Source organism: Spermophilus citellus (assembly GCF_964194105.1).
Source record: "Spermophilus citellus genome assembly, chromosome: 4".
Classification (NCBI taxonomy): Eukaryota; Metazoa; Chordata; class Mammalia; order Rodentia; family Sciuridae; genus Spermophilus; species Spermophilus citellus.
In genome coordinates this window covers 160787514-160812652 of record NC_138185.1, presented here as the reverse complement: position 1 = coordinate 160812652, position 25139 = coordinate 160787514, and the positions used below count along the sequence as shown (strand labels likewise).

At 33.9% G+C, this 25139-nt stretch overlaps 1 protein-coding gene and 1 long non-coding RNA gene across 3 annotated transcripts in view; one reads left to right on the top strand and one right to left on the bottom strand.

The window, feature by feature from the left end:
- Nucleotides 1-4999, top strand: part of LOC308646794 — a 588350-nt gene extending 583351 nt beyond the window's left edge. Inside the window, exon 2 of the long non-coding RNA XR_014021491.1 lies at nt 4449-4999. This is a non-coding gene — a long non-coding RNA (uncharacterized lncRNA). The remainder of the gene's footprint in view (nt 1-4448) is intronic.
- FUT8 (fucosyltransferase 8) overlaps nt 1-25139 on the bottom strand; it is a 349337-nt gene that overhangs the window by 180908 nt on the left and 143290 nt on the right. For both annotated transcript variants that reach the window (XM_081290194.1, XM_081290193.1), the window contains exon 3: nt 10081-10504. In XM_081290194.1, coding sequence (XP_081146320.1) covers nt 10081-10283 — 203 coding nt within the window. In that variant the 5' untranslated portion in view covers nt 10284-10504. The remainder of the gene's footprint in view (nt 1-10080; nt 10505-25139) is intronic.

Below are 25139 nucleotides of genomic sequence, written 5' to 3'. Positions count from 1 at the left end.
TGTGGGTTACAGCCCCTGCACACAAAACAAACAAAAAACCCAAACCACACACAACTATATAGCCATCTCAGAAATCTTACACATGTACTACCTTCCAAATATTGAAAGTTAATTTACCCTAATTTTCTTTCTATGGTGATATCATGTATGAGAATATTAATGTGAATGAGGAAAGTGATTATGACTCCTAATGAGAAAGCATGACCTTATCTTCTTAGGCATCACTGATTTTTATTGAGCCATCTTTGCTGGGGGTAGGGAGTGAACAGAACTTGGAGTGAAGAGGAAAAAGAATTTTTCTCTACAGGATAAACTTCCAGCTGACTTTATGCCCATACTTCTCAATGAACCAGCTCCTGATACACAGACTTCCTAATTCATTGTAACAAGACCATCTAAAGGAACATTTAAGATATACCCTGATCCAAGCAACAGAGGGTCTATCAAAATAAGAGGATTTTCAGTGATAAATGTGCATTCTGTTGTTGTGGGATACAGTATTCTTTAAATAATAAGTTGGGTCAAATTGATTGGTAGTTCTGTTCATGTCAACTATCTCCTTACTGATTTTTCATATACGTGATCTATCAAATACTATAAGAGTAACATTGAAGTCTCTAGCTACATAGTTCCTTTATCTGTTTCTCCTTGTCTTACCTACTTTGCCTAATGTCTGACACTCTGGTGTTAAGTGCACACACATTAAAGACTGTTATGTCTTAAAAGAATTTACTCATTTATCATTTTGCAATGCCCCTTCTTTATCTGATAATTTTCCTTGATAAATCTATATAATGGTATATAGGGAAGAAAAGAATCTGAAAAAGCAGATAAAATCACAAATAGTTCTCAAATTAAGTTAATGGTAGGTGGTATAGGATAAAAAAGAAAAGAGTACATTCACAATAGCATACAGTCTAGTCTACTAGATTTACACACACAACATACAAAGAATATTAGGGGGAAAAAGATAGTTGCACATGTGTGTGTGTGTGACTTTGCAATCACATTTACAGCCACCATAGCAACATGATTAAGATCGTGGGCTGCAAAGCCACAGTGCCTTGGTTTGACCGTCAGATCCACTGCTCACAGCTGTATAAACTTCAGAAATCTTACGTAATGTACTTCTCTGTCTGTAATCTATATAACGGATATAATGTAAGTTCTCATTCATAGATCTATTGCAGGGATTAAAAACGTGTGTGTGTGTGTGTGTGTGTGTGTGTGTGTATCTGGAGAGAGAAAGAATGCACATTAGAAAGTGGCCTGATACACATTAACACATATTAACAACTACTGTTTTTGTTGTCTTGCTGTTCCTGTTGCTGCTAATATTGATAGGCTAAACAAGATGCTAGGAGTAAAAGCTAAAGCTAGCATCCTTTATGGTATCATTTTCTACTGTCACCCAACACCCAATGAACACACAGTTAAGACCTGGAGAAAAATGCCATGAAATTACTATTACAGATAAAGTTCCCTCATGAATCACTCACTATGTTAGTTGTCCTTACAAAACACTTGTAAAACTACGGGTAAAATGGATTATTATATTTTAAATCCAAATTCATTTAGGTTTAATAGTTGTCAAAGATGATTTTCCCTTTATCTTAGGTGTAGAACTAAATTTTCACATATTGAGTTGGAGTGGGATTATACTTCTTAGTGCATATGATGAAAAGGCAGGTTACAATGCAGTATCACATATGTATAAGTGTGTATTATGAATTCAATCTGGGTGGAAAGAAGAAAATTAAAAGAACATAATAAATGATAAAAGTAACATTATATTCTTTTTCCTCTTAAGGGTCTGTCCTGATAAAAGGTGGTAATGACAATACCATGGAAAAATACACATGATCTTGTGTCTCTACAACATAGTCAATTGCTATATCCAAGAAATAATAAATAGGTATACTGATGAAAAATGAATTTTCTAACCATATGAGAGATTCTTGCTGGTATAGCAAATAAGTGTAGCTAATGTTACTTTCATACTTTGTTCTCTTCAAAACCATTGTGTTTAGGGCTGGGGATGTGGCTCAAGCGGTAGCGCGCTCGCCTGGCATTTGTGCGGCCCGGGTTCGATTCTCAGCACCACATACAAACAAAGATGTTGTGTCCACCGAAAACTAAAAATAAATATTAAAAAAATTCTCTCTCTCTCTCTGTCTCTCTCTTCTCTTAAAAAAAAAAAAAACCCCATTGTGTTTAGGCAAACTATGGATCACTTGGAGTGAATGGAGGAATTTTTACTGTATGCTACACACACTGTCTGGCAATCATTTCTATCTGGATGATTCCCAAAGGCATCTTTCTCACCTTGGCTTTCTTCCTGAGTTTTAGACTTTGTTTTCCAACTTTTTATCTGGTAGGTTCAGCAAGCAAACCAACCTCAAACTGTCTAAATCTCAGCTTGGTCTCTTTCTCCTAATAAATTCATTATCAGTTGACGAAGATTACTCTGTTATAAACTTTCAGTCCTCTTAAATTCTTACTTTCTTTTACCACCCAACTGGAGAAACAATGAGAGAAAAGATTAAAAGGGAATCTATGGGAAAACTTGAGAACCAAATCCTAAAAGGGTAGGAACCAGGGTAATTCCAGGATCTAGGCACAGAAACTAATGGGATTCTTTTATGAAAGCAACCTTGGGAAAAATGAACTCCAACCATTTTCTAGTAGATTTAGTTACAAGCAGATTGTAGAATAGAATGACAAATTCTATTCTCATTGTAATAAGGACAATGATGCCCCTAAAATGATAACTTACAAAATAATCCTTTTAAAGGCCAGGATTAACTAAAATTCCAGAGAGAAGCAATCTAGAACCAGTCACATTTTTACTGGAGGGATGTTTGCTAATTTTAAGCACAATATGAGGTTCAAGTTTAGATATCCACAGAAGAATGGTAAAAAATATACATATAAACTGCAGGACTACTAAATACACAGTTTTCTCCACGATATACTTACTGATTCTGGGGCTCCAAGGGAGGCTACAGCACAATTTTGAGATGGACTGAAATTTCTCCTATCTTGTGATATTTGTAAGACAAAGATTACTTATGACAGATTTTAATCTCATACTAAGTCTTCTCTTCAATATTAGTCAAATTTCGATGCTCTATGGGTTAAGAAACTAAAGAGCAATGCTAAAAAAAAAAAAAAATCTCTAAAGGGCAGTTCCTTCACTGAGGAAAAACCCACCAAATTCTCAATTAAAATTCTAAGGGTAATTATGCCTGAGAAACAGGAATTAAACAGAAGTGGGCTAGGTTTTCCAAAAATCACAGTATGGCAAAGTTTGATCCCTAATTGGACTGGATAGAAATAATAAGCCCAGAGACAATATATCTCAACACAAGAAAACCTCTAGTCTTCACAGTACTTTTAAAAACAAAACAATATGTGGCATAAAAATAAAAATCTCTAGATGTGCCAAGAGGCAGAAAAATTTGACTAATAATCAAAAGAAAAGTCAAAGTAAACCAAATGGTGATTCAGATATTGAAATTAGCAAAAAAAAAAAATAGTTATATAGACAGTTCAACAGGAAATGCACAAAATTAACTGCAAAAAGAAATTATATTACCAAAGACTTCAACATAAAAGATAGGTGTGACACTATAAAAAGAAGTATAGTAATACATGTATTTGCAGTTCAGGAAGGGGAAAAGAAAAAGAATGGCTCAGCAGCCATACCTGCAGAGCCAATGGCTAAGGATCTCCTAAAACTAATAGAAAAAAAAATATCAAATTCCAGGGTTATGGTTTGGATATGAGGTATCCCTACCCAAAAGATCATATGATAGACAATGCAGGAATGTCCAGAGGTGGGATAATCAGATTATGAGGGCTGTGACCTAATCAGTGGAATCATCTATTTGATGGATTAATAATTTGAATGGCCTAACTGAATGGTAACTGGAAGCAGGTGGGGTGTGACTAAGTTAGGTCGCTCTGGGAATGCCCCTGGGGGACTATATTTTTTTGTTCCTGGTTCCTCATTCTCTCTGATTCCTGGCTTCCAAGACCTGAGCAGGGTTCTTCTGCCACACCCTTCCATCGTGAGGTTCTGCCTCACCTGAAGCCCAGAGCAATGGAGTTGGCTGATCATGGACTAAGAAAGAGCCAAAATTAACTTTTCCTCCTTGAAGATGTTCTGGTTGGGTATTTTGATCACAACAGCAAAGAGTTGACTAACAAACCTAAATTTTAAAAGTTCAGCAAATTTCAAGTTGGACAAAAACAAATCAAGTCATACCTAGATATATCATAGTCAACAATTTAATACCAAAGACAAAAAGAAAAATGTAAATGTAGCCAATATACTTTTGAAAATTGCAGACTTCTCAACATAGACTATAAAGATGAGGAATCTTGACTGAAAAACCCCAACTAAAATATTGTCAAATAGGGAAGGAGTATTTTCCCTTGTAAAGGTAAAATTTCTAAGCTGATTCTAAGCTGCAAAAGTCTGAGTTAAAGTGTAAAAGACTAGGGCATTGTAAAGCTTCTAGATTACAAGGCCTGGGCTAAAAGGTAAAAGTCTATTGTTACAATTCCTCTGCTATCCCCGGAACCTGTAATCTCTGTAAAGTTGTTAGGACAATGCAGGAACTGCCCAGTAAATATCTCCATTGATTCCCTGGTTGTTTAATACCTAAGGGCTCCAGGTAGCATGGCACGTAAGCATATAGGCCCCAGAACCAATCAGTTTAAATGTGTACCCCGTTTAGAAGTGACCAATCACCCCTGCCCAAACTGTTCCCGCCAATGAATGGACTAATCATGTATCAGAATTGTTGTTCAATTTTCCCGCGCCTCATGATGATTTGTTCTGATGCATGCAAAGCCCCCCGCCCTCTCCAAAAAGTGTACTTAAGCTCTGCTTGACCTCTGCTCTGGGCTCTGGGCTGCTCTCCCTTCTTGAGTGAGCACGGAGCCCCAGCGCGCTGGAACGGATCCCTAATAAATCCCCCTTGCCATTGCATGAAGCTAGTCTCGTGTGGTCTCTTTCTCCGACGCTTCGCCAGACCCTTACACCCTATGGAAAAATAAGATATTCTAGATAACCTAGGAAACAATGGTAGGACATAGTTAAAATGCTAATTTAAAAAAATATGGCTAATCTAAATTCTACACTCAGTTAAAATAGCTTTCAGAACTGAAAGGTTAAAAAAATTAAGGAAATCTGTAAGAATTCATTACTCTCAAAACCTGCACTATAAAAAAATAGTAAAGGCTGAAGGAAATGATTCAACATGGAAGAACTGAACTAAAGCAAGGAACAAACATTAAAAAGGCAAAACTTTATGATCAATTTTAAAAAATGCTTTAAAAAATTAAATAACACCACAATGTTCAGTCTATAACTTATACTAAGTTAATATATCTGACAATATAACCACCCAAAGTGGATGAGGTATAAAAGGTTAAGTACTATAAGATTTTTACCATTTCCAGAGCAATGAAAAAAATATTAACTTAAGATAGACTATAATAAAAATTGTATTTTATAATACCCAAGGTAACCATTGAAAGTATGTATAACTAAAATTATACTGGCAATTATATTGAAAAAAAATGGAAATTAAAAAAAAAAGATTGGTCAATCCAAAAGAAAGGAAAGAAGCAAAGGACAAAAATACATGGGGAAAACAGCAAATTTATGATTTAAGCCCAGTAGTTACATTTAGATGGATAAGATAATCAAATGAGATAGAGGTAGCCAGACTGCACAAAAAATACTTTAAATATTTAAATTTGTATTTAAATGTTAAGGACACAGTTAAAATTTAAAAGATGTATATATAATACAGACACTAAAAAAAAAGCTAGTGTAGTGATATTGATACCAAATAAGACTTTATAGACATAAAAATATTCCTAGGATATAATGATTAAAGGGTCAAGTCACAGAAAATCAAATAGTTCTGAATTTGGATTCATGAAACAAAAATAACCTGAAGATATAAAAAGGACAACAGAACTGAAAGGAAACAGATCCACAACCATTGATGATGACTTTACCATGCCTCTCTCATTAGATTAACAGAACAAAAATTTTAAAATTTTTAAATCTGTATAAATTCAGAAAATTAACTAACCTCACTTAAATAACATAGAGGATCAGATCCAACTACAGTAGAATATACACTTTTCTTAAACATTCCACCAACATTTTCCCAAAAAAAAGGAATATGAATGTTAAGGTTGAAAAAAAAAGCTATATAAAATAGTAAGTTATAGCTAGATGACAAGTGTTCTACACATTCCAATTTACCATTTGCTCTAGAAATCTAAGCACACTTCTTACATGAGAGGTGAGAAGTTATAGAGGAGATGGTCAGAAGCAAATCTTCCAACCTAGAACAAAGGCATTCCCACTTTCCAATACAAGTTCCTTAAAGAGACTCAAGATATGATCTGCGAAGAACCATTTCAGATCCCTTCCTACTTAACTCAGTGTTCAAATTTTCCACTGAAAAATTCATGCTTTGGCTATAATCCATCTAGGCAAGTTATATGTGGCTCAGGAAAAAAAAGAAAAAAAGGTAATTCTTTGAGGTTTATATAGTTTTACAGCGGACATCTAAATTCCAGAACAAGTGTCTTCCACTTCATTGAATCAACCAACCAAATAAAAAAAACCCTTATTAATGTACCCCAAAGTTGCATTTGAATCTTTCAAAGCTGTGTTCTGAAAAACAAATGCCACTAGAATAACAAGGATTTAAGTTGAGGAAACTCTTCAATTAAGCATTCTTTACATTTTATAATGATATAAACATCTGACACCTACCCAATTTGAGATTCATTATTCTAGGAAATTTCTGCACAAACTTCAATAATTTTCTGGGTGCTTTCTAGCAAATTTCAACTCTGAAAGGTAATGTGGCCAATTCAAATCCCAAGGAAAAGAAATTTTATGAGCTGAAAGCAATTTATCATTACTAAGGACTGAGATAAGATGAACATGATGCACCAAAGGGTGAACAAAGTGATTATAAGATTTAAAGAGAAAGAACATCACATGCGTACCTAATGTGCTAGCAATTATAAAGCAAGAAAGCCACCAGTGAAACTCCATATCATATACAACCACAAGAATACACTATCTTGTATATCTAAAAAGAACAAATTTTTTAAATGTAAAAATAAAAAAATAAAATAAAAGCAAGAAAGAGGTATTTGAGGAAAGGCAAATTTAAGCACGTAGGAAGTCTAAATACCAAAGCCAAAAGATTCAATATTATTTTTAGTTTGTTTCACCTCATGTCTAGATTAATATTGTAATGTTTCTTAACTCCAGTCAGGCAAATCTCCAAATGCATCTGAAAATATAAATCTTCCTTACAATTTTCATTGAGTATTCCTCTACTGAAAACCAACTATCATTCCTTATTGTCTATCAATCAAGTCTAAACTCAACTCTGCCTGTTTAAGAACACCATTATTTGAAATAATCAAATCTACTCTACCATATTTTTGGAGGTGAGAATGGTAGGTTATATGTAGCTACAAATTCTTCTGAAGTTCCCCCAATCAAGAATTGGAGTCTATTTCTTTGAATATGGGGTTGGCCTTTCAACTTGGAATGACCAACAGGATATGGCAGAAATGACACTGTGCTATTTCTGATGCCAAACCTCAAGGGACCTTGCAATTCCTGCTCTTGCCCTCTTGAACAGTACTATGTAAGAAGAAATATGGTTATATTGCTGACAAGGACACATGGAAGGGAACCAGCTGATGGTCCCAACAAATTGCCAAACATGTGACTGAGGTCATTTTGGCCTGCCCTGCCAGTGGAGCCACCAGATGACTGCAATCACATGAATATACATAGCTAGAACCACTGTTTCTATATTATATCATATTGTATTTTATACATGTCTGTACATTAGTTTGTATGATACATATAAAAATCTGATTTTTAAACTCTTTTTAAAAGAGGCAACAGATTCAAAAAACATTTCATCAAAGATATATAAATGGGTGGGGCTAAGGCGGTGGCTCAGTTGTAGATCGCTTGCCTAGCATGCATGAGGCACTGGGTTCAATCCTCAGCACCACATAAAAATAAAATAATAAAATAAATATATGAAAAAATTATAAAAAAGATATATAAATGGAAAATGCAAACATGAAAAAATATTCAACATCATAATAGAAATGCAAACTGAAACCTCCATGAGATGACAACATATATACATTTTTAAAGGCTAACATAAAAATAACTGACAGTAACAAGTATTACACCAAGGTCAAAAAGAAATGGAACTCTCAAGCCTTACTGGTGGGAATTTCAAAAAGTTACAGGTGCTCAAGAAAACATTGGGTATCTCCTTATGCAGTCAAATATGTATTTAACATAGGACCCAGAAATCCCACTCCTACATCTTTAACCAAGAGAAATAAAAACTTAGAGAGCAAAGATTAATAGTGGCTTTGTTCACAAATGTCAAGAAAATAAAAAGAACTCAATGTTCACAAGTGCTTGACTGACGGATTTTTTAAAAAATACAACTGATATATGTATACAATGGAATACTTCTCAGCATTAAAAAGGAATAAAAATACAACTCTGCAATAAAAAAGAATGAATCACCAATTTTTAGGATAACATTGATGTATATATCATGCTAAATAAGAAATGCCAGACTCAAAAAGTTGTATACAGCATGGTTCCATTTATATAACTTTCTAGAACAGAAAAAATATAGGACAACAAACACATCATCAGGTGCCAAAGTTAGGAGTGGGTTAGTGTGGACTTTATTACAAGGACAATAACAGAATTCTGAGAGGAAGTATAATTATCCTTTTAACTTGATTGTGGTAGTGATTACAACTGAGAATATTTGCCAAAACTCAGAATTGTATGCTAAAAGGAGCAAATTTTACTGCATGGAAAGTATTCATCAATAAGTCAAACAAGCGCACTTTGCACACACTCGAGCATGCACGCCCGCATTCCCCCCCCCCATCCCCAGCCCAATCCCAACACACAGGCATTTCCATACATTGGACTTGGATATTTTTATACCTCAAATTAGAGATTTTTAAAATTATCTTTCTAAATTTGTAACACTATCAAAAAAACTTGGCATATTAGATAACTGCTTTTAAAATTATTGTCCCAAATCTAAAAATAACATTCAGCTCTTTATCTCTATACTTCACTTCTCTTTAGAGTCAAATACCACCTCTAATGTAAAGATTCTCAAATCTTCATTTCTAGCCTTAACAATATTGAGAGATAGCAAGCATATAATACATGATTATCTTCATATTTAAAGTGGAGGAATTGAAAATATTACATAACCTTTAAACTCAGTTATTTGAAAAAATATAGATCACCTATATAAACTTTATTTTTTTCCATGAAAATAGGAAACTTTGTTTCTCAAACAATTGATGCCTTCAAATAGATATTACATTAGAAGCAGCAATGTTGATCATTCTCCACATTCCAGATCCAACTGTTTCATTCAACAGTGAATTTTTGTTTCTTTATTTTAAGAAGTTATAGTTAGACTAACTCAGACTCTAAAAAGTTATAATGTCTTTGTTATAGCCCATGTGATAAGAATTTTAATATATACTCATTTAAATCATATAGAGTTTGGGTTCAATTTATCAGAATTTTCACAATGCAAAAGATAACCATAAATAAAATGTTTTAAAATTAAATGGCCCAATTTTTCTATAAGATTCATATGCAAGACATGATATGCCACTATAGAGAATTCTCTATATTGAATATAAACAGGTATCATTAGTATAAAAAATAATCTATAATGGGGATGGGATTGTGGCTCAGTGGTAGGGTGGTTGCCTCGCATGCATGAGGCACTGGGTTTGATCCTCAGCACCACATAAAAAATAAATAAGGTATTGTTTCCATTTATAACTAAAATTTTTTTAAAAAATACCCTACATTATAAATTTTTGTAAAGACATCAGTTTACAGAAATTATTGCCTATTTTCAACAGCTGAATGAGGCCTTATATCTAAAAACAAAGTACAACATTTCATTGTTCTTCCTTCAGTATTTTATAACCTACCGGAGAGATTCAGCCATTCGCCTCAAGTCTTCATTCTGCTGTTTTAAGCGTTCAAGCTTTGCCAGAATCTTGGACAGTTCTCGGCTAGAGTGATCAGGGTGGTCATTATCGCGAACCAAGTGACCACCTATATAAAATAGCAAGGTTCCCCAGGCAAAAAGAATGAGCATAATCCAACGCCAGGAACCAGTCCATGGCCGCATTTTCAGATTTTCAACTCACTTCCCTGGCTTCCTGGAGCTCAAAGAATTGAAAACATTGTAACTGTTTCTAGTAAGTGAACAGGTGAAAAGACTTCTGTTGTTTCAACACATGATGCTTCAAATTAGTCTCTCTGGTAGTCCTGTGGTGAATCTTTGAAAGAGATCCTTGTGGTGATAGGAGTAGGAAGCTTTCCTGTCCTGTGCTTCATGGACTCTACATGCTGCGGAAAGAGTAAGAAATGTATTTATATTACTGAAAGTATAATTTGGCAGATACTGAGATTAATGGAGTTAAAGGAAACACATGGGTGTTGGCTGGCCAATAGGCTGGAAGATAATCTAACCACCTAATAACAAGTAAAAAGTAAAAGCTTAAATTTGCATGCTAAATCAACCAAATATATTAGGGCTCTATTAGTTAACAGTTTAATTAGCTCTATGCCTAAAAGTCCTCCTAGTGCCACCATCACTTTTCCTTCTTTCAGATGTTCAATAGTGCAAGTAAAAGATTGTATCTTTGACTAATCAAAACCAAAATATTTTCCATTAAATATTTCATACTAATATGTTCATTATTTCAAAGAAAAACATGTTCTCTGTATGAGTGAATTCATTCCTAAAATTCTCAACTCCATCCCCTCCATCTCACTGTTCAGTTGCCAATTTTCCACTTAATTCTGTAGGTGACAGTTTGAATTGTCATTTTTAGTAAAAATTCTAAAGTTGGCATGCATATTAGAGAAGCAAAGGCTATCATGGCCATTAATCAGCTGGCAACTACTCCATACATTACAAGCAAAAGTTCAAATGGACCAGGCTAGATTACACTTTCCTGAAATTTATTAAAAATACCAATAATCACAACAAATCTAATCCAGTTAAATCTTTACTATTCATTTAAAGTACAAACACATATGCTTTCCCAGGTTTAGTTACATATTTCATTTGTCATCAGTCCATCATTACTTTTAGAATTCTCTTGGAAACAAAAATTAGTTTCTCCCAAAGAATTTGTAAGCAAAAATTTAATTTAAAGCCATTTGACAATTCCGGAGTATAGAAAATAAATCATTTGTCCAGCCACAGAGTTCCTTGTAAAAGAGAAAAAAAAATAGTTTCTGTGGAGTTGGGGATATAGCTCAGTGGTAGAGTCCCTGGGTTTGATCTTTGTTCCCCTGAAACGGGGGGGGGGGGGGGGGGGGGGGGGGGATTACTGTGTATAAGATTGAATTTGAGTAGCATATGACCACTAATTAAACAGTTACAAAAGATTAAATATTAAATAGAAAAGTTAGAGAAAAGTTTCAAAATTTTGACAGGGCCACTATTTTTCTACTTCCAAACCTCAAATTTCATGTTTATAAATAACCAAGTATTCAAAGTGGAGAAAATCTCTTCAAATGAGTGTCATTGTATCACTAGTAAGAGGTCCAAGGAAGTCTCTTGAAGCATAGACTTCTACTTGAATCCTTTAGGCTCTAGACCTCTCTGGGAAAGCAATTTCAAGATACATCAAGTTTCAGTAGCAAAGGAAGAGGTTTATTGAAAAAGCAAAAGACACACTAAAGAAGATGTGTGCATGCTCAAGACCTGAGCTGTGGCACAGACCTAGGTAGGTTGTGGTTTATATTGTTTAAGAAAATTAGTATTCAAAAGCAAGGATTCAAAGTAGATGAAGTTCTTTGGAATTGGGAACTCCCTTTGTGAAACCCTGCTCAACGTTATTGTATCTAATTATATAGTTAAGGGATGTGTGAATACATGTGGTAATCAGTCTTAATGAGCAGAAAAGTAAAGATCCATCAGGAGGTTCTTGTAGTGTGCCTGTGCAAGAAACCAGCTGGAGTTGGCTCAAGAGTGCAGCCAGGGTAGGTGGACTGCTGGTTTGTCCATCAGATGCTGACAGGGTACCTGGGGTTAACCCAGTGTACCTTCTGCAAGAGGTACAGGATGCCTGTGGCAGGTGTGGAAAAACAACTCCTGCAACACAGCATATGAGTTCATGAGTTGTTTCTCCACCCCTATTTTTCCCTATTCCCCTATTCTACTCAGTAGAAACACTATTTTATTCCCATTTTATTTCTACACTATTTACCATGATCTTAGTGTTGTATACTGACTAAAACATAAAATTAAAAGAACTGTACTCACTGAGAACTGTTTGAAAACAGAAAGGTAGTATCCCAAATGAAAATTTGATATTTACTGCTTTAATAATATTCTCAAATCTATCAATGATACTCTTTTTTGTCAACTCCTGTCCCTTTCTCAAAAATCCTTCTCAAAACCCTATTCCTCTAATCTTAGGTATCCCAATCTATTCATCAAAACATAAGAATAATTCATGTCTACTTCACATTTCAGGTAAAAGATCTTGTAACATGAGGTATACTTGTAATTTTATGTAGAAACAATGTAGACACTCAGAGTTTCCTGATTAAAAAATGAATCCACTCTGATGACCTAAGGAATGAATTTAATTAAGTCAACAAAAACTGTTAAGAACTAACATTTGAGTTAATATTCTGTGACAACACTGAAAAATGCTATCAAACCATATACTGAACCTATATCCCATTTAATCCCAAGCTTACAATACATACTAAAATTTTATCTTTCCCTTCATAGCAAAAATAAAAATCAGAAAGACAACTATTGTAAACAACCACAAAGACAGTATTGTAAGAAAAAGAATAATTTATGATAAAAATAAGATGTGCTGAAAATTTTACTTAGAATTATAACAAAAAATTATCATGAATATTCAAAGCTAGCAAATGATGTAACTTAAATAGTAACAAATGTTTACAGAAACATAAATTTTGTAATACAAAGTACTTTAGATTTTATTAAGCCACTAACAAAAGTACCCAAGATAAACTAGGCACAGTGAAGCATGCCTGTAATTCCAGTGATTTGGGAGGCTCAGGTATGATGATCCCAAGTTCAAGGTCAACCTCAGCAACTTAATGAGAGACTGTCTCAAAATAAAAAAAAAAAAAAGAAAAAAGAAAAAGGGCTGTCATGTTGCTCAGTGGTAGAATGTCCCCTGGTTTAATTTCCAGTTCTGGGGGGAAAATCCAAGATATTAATTTACTACACAATATAGCAATAATGAGATTATGAGTTGTAAAAAACAAGAGATTATTGTAGGAGCAAAACATGGTCATTTTCTTTTTTTTTTTTTTAATTTTTTTATTTTTTCAAAATTGCCCTGTATTTCCTCCCCTTTCCTTTCCCTCCTCCCTCTCCATCTCCTTCCACTCCACTGGTCTTCCCTACATCTTTATAATATCCAATTCCCTCCTCCCATTTTTTCCCCTTCTTTTGCTTCCATATGGTCCAACCCTTGATTTTCTGTTTTTATTGATTTTCTTCTTATTTCACTTAGCAAGATGTTTTCCAGTTCTCTTTACCAGCAAATTCTATAATTGTGAATTTCATACTAAAAATACTTACGTGCCTATATTTTGATAGTATGCTGATTTTAATTCTTTTGGATAAATCTCAAGGAGTGGGACAGCTGGGTTATATTGTGTTGATGTGGCTAGTCTTAAGGAAGCACCTACTGCTTTCCAGAGTGGTTGTACTAATTAGCAGTCCCAGCAACAATGTATGAATGTACCTTTCCCCCACATCCTAATATTTATTATTATTTGTATTCTTTTTTTATTACTTTTTTTCATGTGTGCTCTTTTTGTTCTATTTTTAAATTTATTTTGCATTATAAGTCTTAATACACAATTATACAATAATTTATCATCTCTGATTATATGTAAGGTATGTTGACACCAAATTCACATCTTCATACATGTATTTTGTATAATGATGAGGGTCTCCTTTCACCTTCCATGCTATTCCCCTTCTCCCTCCCTTTCCCTCCCACCCCTATTCCCTATCTAGAGGTAATCTTCCTCCCTTGCTCTCCCTCCCAACCCCATTTTCTTTATTAATGACATCATTTTAACTCAGTTTTTGGAGGGAATGTTTCCCAGGATTTTACTTAGCCAATATTTAAAAATGGGGTCAAGAAAACCAAGTCAAGCTTAAAAATGAGTAGTTTTCTATGTAGTTTCATTAGCATGATTTTAAGATGCGGATATAGAATTTTTTCTCCCTATAGACTAACCATGGTGCATGCTTGCTTACTTACCTATGATGTTTACTAATTGTTTGAACCATGCTTTCTAAAATAGAAACTCCATAACTTTTGTTTAGTTCACTGACACACCCTAAGCACACAGGACAGTACTTGGCTCTAAGTAGGCAAATGAATACTTTTGAATGAATAAATAAGTGAATGAGAGAAGAATGCCATACATGACATACCTAGTCTTATCAGTGTCAACTGCATTTATGCCCCATGTAAGAAATATGATTGCAGAGAAAGTACTATCATTAAGGAAAATGGTTAAAAAAATAAAAACACTTCTGAATTTAAGAATTTATTTAACATTTATCTACAATATATTTTCAGACCAATGAACTGATCTAAAAAGCTATAATATCAGCAACCTAATGGTTCACCTGTAAACCGTGTTAAAATAATTTCTCTTTTATTTTCTGCTTCTAGAATATTCACATTGCAAAGACAACAGTGTGATTTTAGACAGTCTGAGAGACATGAAAGCCACTCCTTTCTGCAATTATTAGTGAAAGTATTTAAAATTTATTAGTAAAATATATTTCCATATTAATTACATATGTAGACATTATCTTATCATGAGGTAATTTCTGGCAAAAATTTATGTAGCTGTATTTACCGAATTTCTTATCAGGGTGGGTTGAATTTATGCCTGTTTAAGAGTCACCTAGTATCCTTCTTTAACAGAATATTAAGGATTGAAAGGTGTCAAGCTTCCTTCTGCAAATTTATTTAATTAGTAATATCCCTTTTTAAAGGTACTAAGGTTTTTAAATGACTCACTTCTTTTGCATTTTAGAGAAATTAAATTATTTTTGCTTAATATCTCTGGAACAACAAAATATATGTAATTTTTTAAAGTACTTCTTAAATCTGGAAGCTGGTGTACAGAATCAGTAAGATCAGGAGTTTTAAAGGAGTTGCTGTGAGGCTTAAATGAGGTTCATATACATAAAGTATTTATTAAAATGCTTGGCTCAGAAGAAGTATTAATAAAAGATAATTTTATTTTAATGCTGATAAAATGTGGAGATTAAAATTATGTGTCCTAGAATCAACAGTGCTTGTACTTAAGTCTCAGTTCTACTGTATCATGGCTAGGTAACCTCACTGAGTTTCTATTTTTTTAACCTGTAAAACAGCAATAATGCACACTATTTCTTCCAGAGAACATTGGGAAAGGCTTAAATAAAATAATCTATGGGAAACATTTAGCACAACACAAAGTAAATCATTATTCAGTGTATGTTAATGCTGTTACATTATTTTATAGATCCAATTAAATTATTTATTATAATTAATATGCCATATTTGATTGTGGGCAGCTTCTAAAATAGCTTCCAACAGCTGGCACCATGGCACATGCTGATAGTCCCAGCAGCTCAGGAGGCTAAGGCAGGAGGATTTCAAGTTTGAAGCCAGCCAGGTCAACTTAGGAAGACTCTATCTCAAATAAATGGGAGCTCAAAGGAAAAGCACCCCTGGGTTGAATCCTTTGTACTGGGTGGGAAAAAATAAAAGCTCACCAATGATCCCTATATCCAATACTCATGCCCTTGTGTTGTCTCCTCTTGAGTGTGGGCTAGACCTAGTGACTTGCTTCTTAAATTAGATACAGAAAATTGATAAGGTTATAAAAGATTAGAAGTTTTGTTTGCTCGAATATTCTCTGCTTGCTCATTCCGCTTGGTCATTCTGATACAACAAGCTACCATTCTGTGAACTGTCCTAATGAAAGGCCCATAAAAGGAAATAAGGGCAGCCTCTAGTCAATAACCAATAAAGAACTGAGATCTTCAGTCCTAAGGCCACAAGTACCTCACAAGGTTGTTAAATTCTGCCAACAACCACATGAGTGATCCTGGAATTGAACCATCACCCATCAAACTTTGAGATGACAGCAACTTTGGTACACATTTTGATGGAAGGCTTTTGCAAGAACTGAGCTAGATGATATAGCACAGCCAGATGATCCAGCTGTTATGGTTTCGATGAGGTATCCCACAAAAGCTCTACTTTAATGCAGAAAATATTCAGAGATAAAGTGATTAAATTATGAGAAATGTCTACCTCCACCCTAGTTTCAATGGACTAACCGGTTGGTAACTAAGACAGCTGGAACAAGCTGGAGGAGGTAGATCACTGTGGGAATGCTCAAAAGGGTTGGCAAGACATTCCCTAAGGGCACTCCCTCTTTCTCTCTCTGTTTCTTGGCTGCCAAGAACTGAGCAATGCTCCTCAACTACACCCTTATGCCATGATGTTCAGCCTCCCCACAGGTCCAGAGCTACAGAGTTGGACAACCATTGACTGAACTTCTGAGACTGTATCTTAGGGCAATTTATTATGTAGAAATAGATAATATATTATGTCTACCTTCCATACTAAGCTAAGGAGACAGTCTTCAATTAATGTATTATTTTCTGTACTCGGCAAGTTGTACAAAGCTTAGGACACAAAAATGAAATTCAAGATGCAGGACAAAATTGATTCTTAATTATATGTCCTACATATCCTGCAAATACCCTTAATAAAAACTATAAAACCAAAAAAAATTCTAGAAAATAAAAAGATTAAACAGATTAAAATATCAGAATTTTTGGCTTTAATATTTATTAAACAGAATTCCACCTCCAACCATGATGGGAAAATTGGCATTAGATAGCCTCACACATAAAAACTAGAAAACTTTAACATATTTAAAGGGTCTGAGGATATGGCTCATTGATAAAAGCACTTGCCTAGCACATGCAAGCCCCTAGGTTTGATCCCCAGCATCATGAAAGGGGGGGGGGGGGGGTATTTGAGAGTTTTTTTGTTTTGTTTTGTTTTTTGTTTTGTTTTGTTTTTGTTTTAAGGAAAATTGTTTTCAGATATGGAGCAATGTACAGACACAACTGCAATGCCTGAAAGAATGTTAACAATAAAGTTTATATTGATCACTTCAGCTGCCTAGGAGCATTTACTGAACATCAACACAAAAAGGCATAACTCAAACAAAGCACACCCATCTTCCTCAGAAGAGAAGACAGAGATCCAAGTTCAGAAAGTTTAAGGTGGGTAGAATTTGCAGGTCAGTGTACTAAAGAGGATGTAGCTGTCCAGAGAAAAACCTTCAGAAATTTGTAAAGGAGATCCTTTGAGTCTTTGGCTATATACTAAGACACGTATGCATACTAAGAAGTACATGCAGAGTAAGAGCTCCTGAGGCTGCTAACAGAAAAATTATCACAGGAAACAAAATTAAACATGGATAACTAAAATCTATCAGTCTCTCAGAGAATAGAATTCCAACCAAATATAGTAAAAACACCACATAGGATTCCTAAGAAATAAAACATCATAGAAGTTAGGGTTAAGCAATCAGAAATCAAAAAATGTTTTCTGCATGAGCAAGACAACAAACATCTTAGGCTACATGGCACATATACAGACAGGCTCTGTCATATATTCTTAATTTTTATTTCTGTTTCTTTATAACCCTTAAAAAATGTAAAGACCATTCTTAGTTCATGAACTATACAAAAACATGCTGGGGACCAGATATGTCTCATAAACCAAAGTTTATTGACTCCAGCTCAGGAATAAATGCTATGCTAGCAAAGTCCTCAAGGGGGTTACAAATAAGATGCAAAAAAGAATCAAAATGATCCAAAAGTAAATTAACTGCCTTTCAAAATAAAATTACAATATTTTTTAAAAAGATAACAAAATATTAACAAAAATCCATATAAAATGCACATTGTTCATTAACTATTACAAAGAACATGGCAAGAGATCATCCTGTAATACAGAAATCCAAAGACTTGCTAAGGCTAAGGACAGAGTGTAAACACTAAGAAGAAACGTTAGCACCCTTAGCTCCACAACAAGAATGATGCAGCAACAGCTCACTATTGCAGTGATTTTAAATGTGATTTAGTGCAGTTAACTACTACAATAACAACAAGAAACCAAACTCAATTAGAGACTGACATATCCCTACCCCATGCCCCAATCTATGTAGACACACTCTCAAAGAAAAAGGGTACCCATGCTGATCATAAATACAATTCAACTCAGTCTTTGTAGCCCCTAACGTACAATTTCTATACTATACCAAAAAATCATGAGATTCTCTTTAAAAGCAAGAAAAGCAAACCACTCTCAAAGGCAAACATCAGAACCAGACTCAAATGAATGTGTTGGAATATTAAGATAATACATTTAGAATAATTATGATCAATATATTAAAAGAAACTCTTGGAACATTTGGGCAATACAAATGAATGAGAAATTCAGCAGAGAAGAAATGCTAAATAAACATAAAAACAAAAAGAACTTCAAAGTATTATAAAAAAATTAAAGGTGAAAACAATGTGTTTGAGGAGAGATCAATAGATATTATTCTGCATGAAACCCAAGGAGGAGAAAAAAGATCGAACAAACAGAATATGGAATTCAAAAGCTGTGGGACAATAACAACTGACCTAAAACATGTGTAAATGGAGTTCAAGAAGGTAAGGGGAAACAGAATGAGCCTGAAGACACATTTTTAAAGATGTTAGCAGAGAATTTTCCAAAGTAAGTGAAATATAACCATAGATCAAAGGAATGCAGAGAATTACTAGCAGGATAAATTTTCAATGTACATAAAACTGCTGAAAAACAAGATAGAGAGAGAAAACTATCAGTAACAAGAAAAAAAATATTACAGGGAAAAAGAATGGGAACATAACTTTGTGTCAAAAACAATGCTAGTCAGAAGACAGTGGAAAACATCCTAAAATATCTAAGAAGGAAAAATGTTGACTCAGAATTCTATACTCAGTGAAAACATATTGCAAAAATGAGGGCAATACTAAGATTTTCTCAGAAAACAAAAAGGCTGAAAAATAAAGTTCTGTCAGCAAAAAAAAAAACTACACTATAAATAATGGTAAATGAAGCCTTTTAGAAAGGAGGAGTATGACAACAGAAAGAAATGGATCTAAACAAAGAAAAAAAGTACCAGAAATGATAAAATCCAAAAAGCACAGACATTTTCTCTTAATTTAATCACTTTAAAAGAGATAATTAAAACATGACAACCATGATTCATTGGGCTCACAACATGGGCTTACAACATATATAAAAGTAAAATATAAAAGAACAAACATAAAAGGACAGGAGGGAGGAAATAGGCACTATAGTAAATTGTTTTATTACACAGAAACTGATACGTTATTTTGAAGGTAGACTAATGACTTAAAGATATATATTGTAAGTCCTAGAGTTACACTGTCTGCATAAAAAACCACTAGCAACTAATCATATGCAACTATCTAAGTTAGAATTAAAATTAAGAACTTATCGCCGCGCATGGTGGCATATGCCTGTAATCCCAGTAGCTTGGGAGGCTGAGGCAGGAGGATCACTAGTTCAAAGCTAGCCCCAGCAACTTAGCAAGGAACTAAGCAACTCACAAGACCTTGTCTCTAAATAAATTACAAAAAAAGGCTGAGGATGTGGCTCAGTGGTTAAGTACCTCTGGGTTCAATTCCCAGAACCAAAAAATAAAAAGGAGGAGGAGGAGGAGCAGGAAGAGGAGCAGGAGGAGGAGGAGGAGGAATAATAATAATAATAATAATAATAATAATAATAATAATAATAGGGGCTGGAGATGTGGCTCAAGTGGTATCGCACTCGTCTGGCATGCGAGGGGCGCTGGGTTTGATCCTCAGCACCACATAAAAATAAAATAAAGATGTTGTGTCCACCAAAAACTAAAAAATAAATATAATAATAATAATAATTTATCTCCTCAGTCACATTAAGCAAATAACACTTGCTCAATAGCACATGTGTCTAGTGGGTGCCATTATAAATGCTGCAAATAAAATCTACCCAAATTGGAGGACATAGAAATTTTAAATAGATCAATATCAAGCAATGAAATTAAAGATGCCATCAAAAACCTAACAAGAAAGAAAATCCCAGGATGGATCCTCAGCAGAGTTCTTTCAGAGTTTCAAATAAGAACTAACACCAATCCTCCTCAAATTATTCAGTGAAATAGAAATGGAGGGAACCCTTCCAAACTCATTCTATAAAGCTAGTATCACCTAGATTCTAAAACCAAACAGAGACAAATGAAGGAAAGAAAATTTCAGACCAATATCCCTGATGAACATAGATGCAAAAATTCTAAAGAAAATACTTGCAAATTGCATTAAAAACATATTTAAAAGATAGTGCAGGGGCTGGCATAGTGGCTCAGTGGTAGAGCATCTGCCTAGCATATGCGAGGCATTGGGTTATATTCTCAGCACTGCATAAAAATAAATAAAATAAAGGTCCATTGACAACTAAAAAATATTTTTAAAAAAAGAGATAGTGCAACATATCAAGTGGCTTCATCTCAGGGGCAAACAGTTCAACATAGGTTCAACATACAGAAATCAATAAACATAATACATCATATCAATAGACTTAAAGTCAAGAATCATATAATTATCTCAATAGATATAGAAAAAGCATTTGACAAAATATAACACTTCATATTCAAAACACTAGAAAACTGGGTATAGTAGGAACATACCTCAACATTGTAAAAGCTATATATGCAAAACTTAAAGCCAACATCATTCTAAATGGAGAAGAACTGAAAGCATTCCTTCAAGAACTAGAACAGGACAATGACGGCCTCTTTCATCACGTCTATTCAACATTGTCCTAACTAGAACAATCAGACAGAAGAAATAAATTAAAGGGATACAAACAGGAAAAGAACTCAAACTATCTCTATTTGCTGACAACATGATTCTATATTTAGAAGACCCAAAAACTCCAGCAGAAAACTTCTAGAACTCACAAATGAATTCAGCATATTAGCAGGACATAAGATTAACATCCATAAATCAACTGCATTTCTATACATCAGTGATGAATCAACTGAAAGTAAAATTAGGAAAACTATCCCATTCACATAGCCTCAAAAAAAAAAAAAAAAGAAACTTAGGAATCAATCTAAAAAAGAGGTGAAAAACCTCTACAATGAAAGTTATAGAATACTAAAGAAAGAAACTGAAGAAGACCTTAAAAGATGAAAAGATCTCCCATGTTCTTGGATAGGAAGAAATATTATTGTCAAATGGCCATACTACCAAAACAGCTATACAGACTTAATACAACTCTTATTAAGGTTCTGATGACATTCTTCACAGAAAAAGCAGTCATGAAATTCATTTGGAAAAACAAGAGACCCAGAATAGCCAAAGCAATCCTCAGCAAGAAAAACGAGAAGGCATCACAATAACAGGCCTTATATTAGACTACAGAGCTATAGCAACAAAAATGGCATAGTATTCACGCAAAAAAAAAAAAAAAGACATGAAGACCAATGGTACAGAATGAAAAATACTGAGACAAACCACATAAATACAGTTATCTCCTACTAGACAAAGGAGCCATAAACATGCATTGAAGAAAAGATAGCCTCTTCAATAAATGGTATATCCTCTTCAATAAATGGTGCTGGGAAAACTGGAAATCCATATGTAATAAAATGAAATTAGACTTCTGTTTCACACCCTGCACAACAAAACTCAATTCCAAGTGGATCAAGGACCTAAGGCATTAGACCAGAGACCCTATACCTACTAAAGGAAAAAGTAGGCTCAAATATCCATCATGTCAGCTTAGGAATCAAATTTCTCAGCCCAACTCCTAAAGTAAGAGAAGTAAAATCAAGAATCAACAATTGGATTGTATCAAACTAAAAAGTTTCTTCACTGCAAAGGAAATAATCAAGAACATTCATAGCCTACAGAGTGGGAGAAAATTTTTGATACCTGCACCTCAGAGCATTAATCTCCAGGATATATAAAAAACTCAAAAAAACACCAAAAAAAAAAAAAAAAGTACAGACATTTCACAGAAAAAGAAATTTTTACAAAGGGTCAACAAATATATATAAAAAATGTTCGATATCACTAGCAATTAGAGAAATACAAAGCAAAACTACATTGAGATTTCATCTCACTAAAGTCAGAATGCTAATTATCAAGAAGACAAGTGGAAAACATGGGAGGATTAGATGAATTCTAGATAGGGAAGAGGGGTGGGAGGGAAAGGGAGGGGCAGGGGATTAGAAAGGATGGTGGAATATAATGGACATCATTATACAAAATACATTTATGAAGACTTGAATTGGGTGTCAACATACTTTATATACAAAGATATGAAAATTGTGGTATAAATGTGTATTAAGAATTATAATGCAAAAAAACAAAGTACATGTAAAAAGGCATGAGTGGCGTGAACATACTTTATATACAGAGATATGAAAAATTATGCTCTATATGTGTAGTAAGAATTGTAATGAAAAAATGAAAGATTAAAAAAAAAGACAAGCAACAATAAATGTTGGTGAGAATGTGGGGGCAAAGGTACACTCATACATTATTGGTGAGGCTGCAAATTGGGGCAACCACTCTGGAATGCAGTATATAGAGATTCCTCAGAAAACCTAGAATGAAACTGCCACCATGTGATCCAGTTATCCCACTTCTAGGTATATACCCAAAGGACACAAAATCAGCATACAGTAGTCATGTGACGACATCAATATTCATAGCAGCTCAATTCACAACAGCTAAGATATGGAACCAACTTAGGTACATTTCAACAGATGAATGGATAAAGATAATGTGGTACATATACACAATGGAATATTACTCAAACATAGAGAAGAGAGAAAATATGGCATTTGCCAATAAATGGATGAAACTTGGAAACTATTATGCTAAGTGAAATAAGCCAGTCCCAAAAACCAAAGGCTAAATTTCTCTCTGATATGCAGATACTGACTCAAAATGGGGGATGGGGGGGGGGGGGTAGAGGTTGACCAGATTGGACAGGAAAGTGGGGGAAAATGAATGGGAAAGAAAGTAGAATTAATCAGACATAACTTTCCTATGTTCATATATGAATACATGAACCAGTGTAACTCCATATCATGTACAAACACAAGAAAGTTATACTCCATGTATGTATGATTTGTTAAAATACAGTCTATTAGCTGGGCACAGAGGATTACATTCCTTTTAAGCAAAAAGGATTACATTCCTTTTTTAAAAATAGCTGCATATAATTTATATGTATAACCTAATGAGTTTGGAGATAGTATACACCTGAGAACCCATCACCAAAATCTATATCATCAACCTATCCACAATCTCTGAAAGTATTCTCTTACCCTCTTATTGTATTTTTCATTATTATCATTGATATTATTGTTATCTTTGATAACAACACTTTCTATAAGCTCTATCCTCTTAACAAATTTTTAGTATACAAAACAGTATTGTTAATTATAGGGATTATCTGTCAGGTAGGTTTCTAGGATAAAAAGAAACTAGATCCTTTGACTGTTACCTACCCATTCCCCTCGACCCCCAGTTCCCAAATATAAAAATAGTTCAATCATTATATTAAAAAAAGAATAGATGCAGTACCATTTATAACACTGCCAAATTGACTATTCTTAAATCTAACAAATAAGAAAATGACCAACAGTCACATATTCATGCAACTTCACTTCAATATTAGAGACAGACAATGAGTAATATGACAATCTTCTGTAAAACCAAATGGCAGACCAAAAGTTTGTCCTGCTCTTCTATGAACCATGTTCATTGAAGGGGTGTTGTCTAATTCATTAAAAATAAGTCAGCATTTATTTAATTAATATAAATATTTTGTGCCTTATGCAAAGAGCCAAATGGTATTATATATAAAATAGTTATATATTCGTGCCCTCAAACAAGAAAGAATACTAGCAAGAATGTATACTAAGATATGTCTTAACATGTGAACAAAATGTATTCATAAGGTTATTTGGTACAGCATGGTTTGCAATGGCTGCAAACTGGCAGAGGGTGGTGGGGGAGTACATAATTCCCTATCAATAGAGGTATGGTTGAAAAATTATGAATTAGCTTGCCAAAAATATTTTCTTATTAGAGTGACAATCAAGAGGAAAATTAATCCATAACCCAGCTGAAACAATTCCCAAAACACTAAAAATGATAACAGCAGAAAACAACTAACAAAACATATAATAAGATTTAAAGAAAACAGTGTGTTCAGAAAAAAACTACATATAACAAAAAAATAGAACTTCTAGACAAAAATACCCCAAAACATCTGAAATTTTATGAAATTCTCTGGGAAGGTTTAAGAACAGAGTAGGTACTCTAGAGGAAAAGTTAAGGTGAAGACAGAGAAATAAAAATTACACATAGCGAGGTCAGTGAGAAAACTGCTGGAAGGGTCAACTACACCATTAACAGAGCTTAGTTTCAGATTCTGTAGTGCTTCATAACTTCACCACAACGATGCCACCTTACAATAAATATCATTATGAATAGAAAACTGTTCAAGTGACAAAAGTAAATGGAAGTAATTCATCTCCTCATTAACTGAATTTAAATGTGGATTTCTAAACCTTCCCACAAAGAAAACTCCTGGCCCATATGGCTTTATGTGTGACTTCTATAGAAGCTATAACTGCAGTTCTATACAAATTCTTCTAGAAAATAGAAAAAAGAAAAACAATAACTTGAAAGTTTCTTGCAAAGTTAAATATATAATTACCATATAATTCAACAAGTCTATTTTTACATATTTACAAAGGAAATTAAAACATATGTACATAAAAGAATTGTACAAGAATGTACATGGCCACCTTA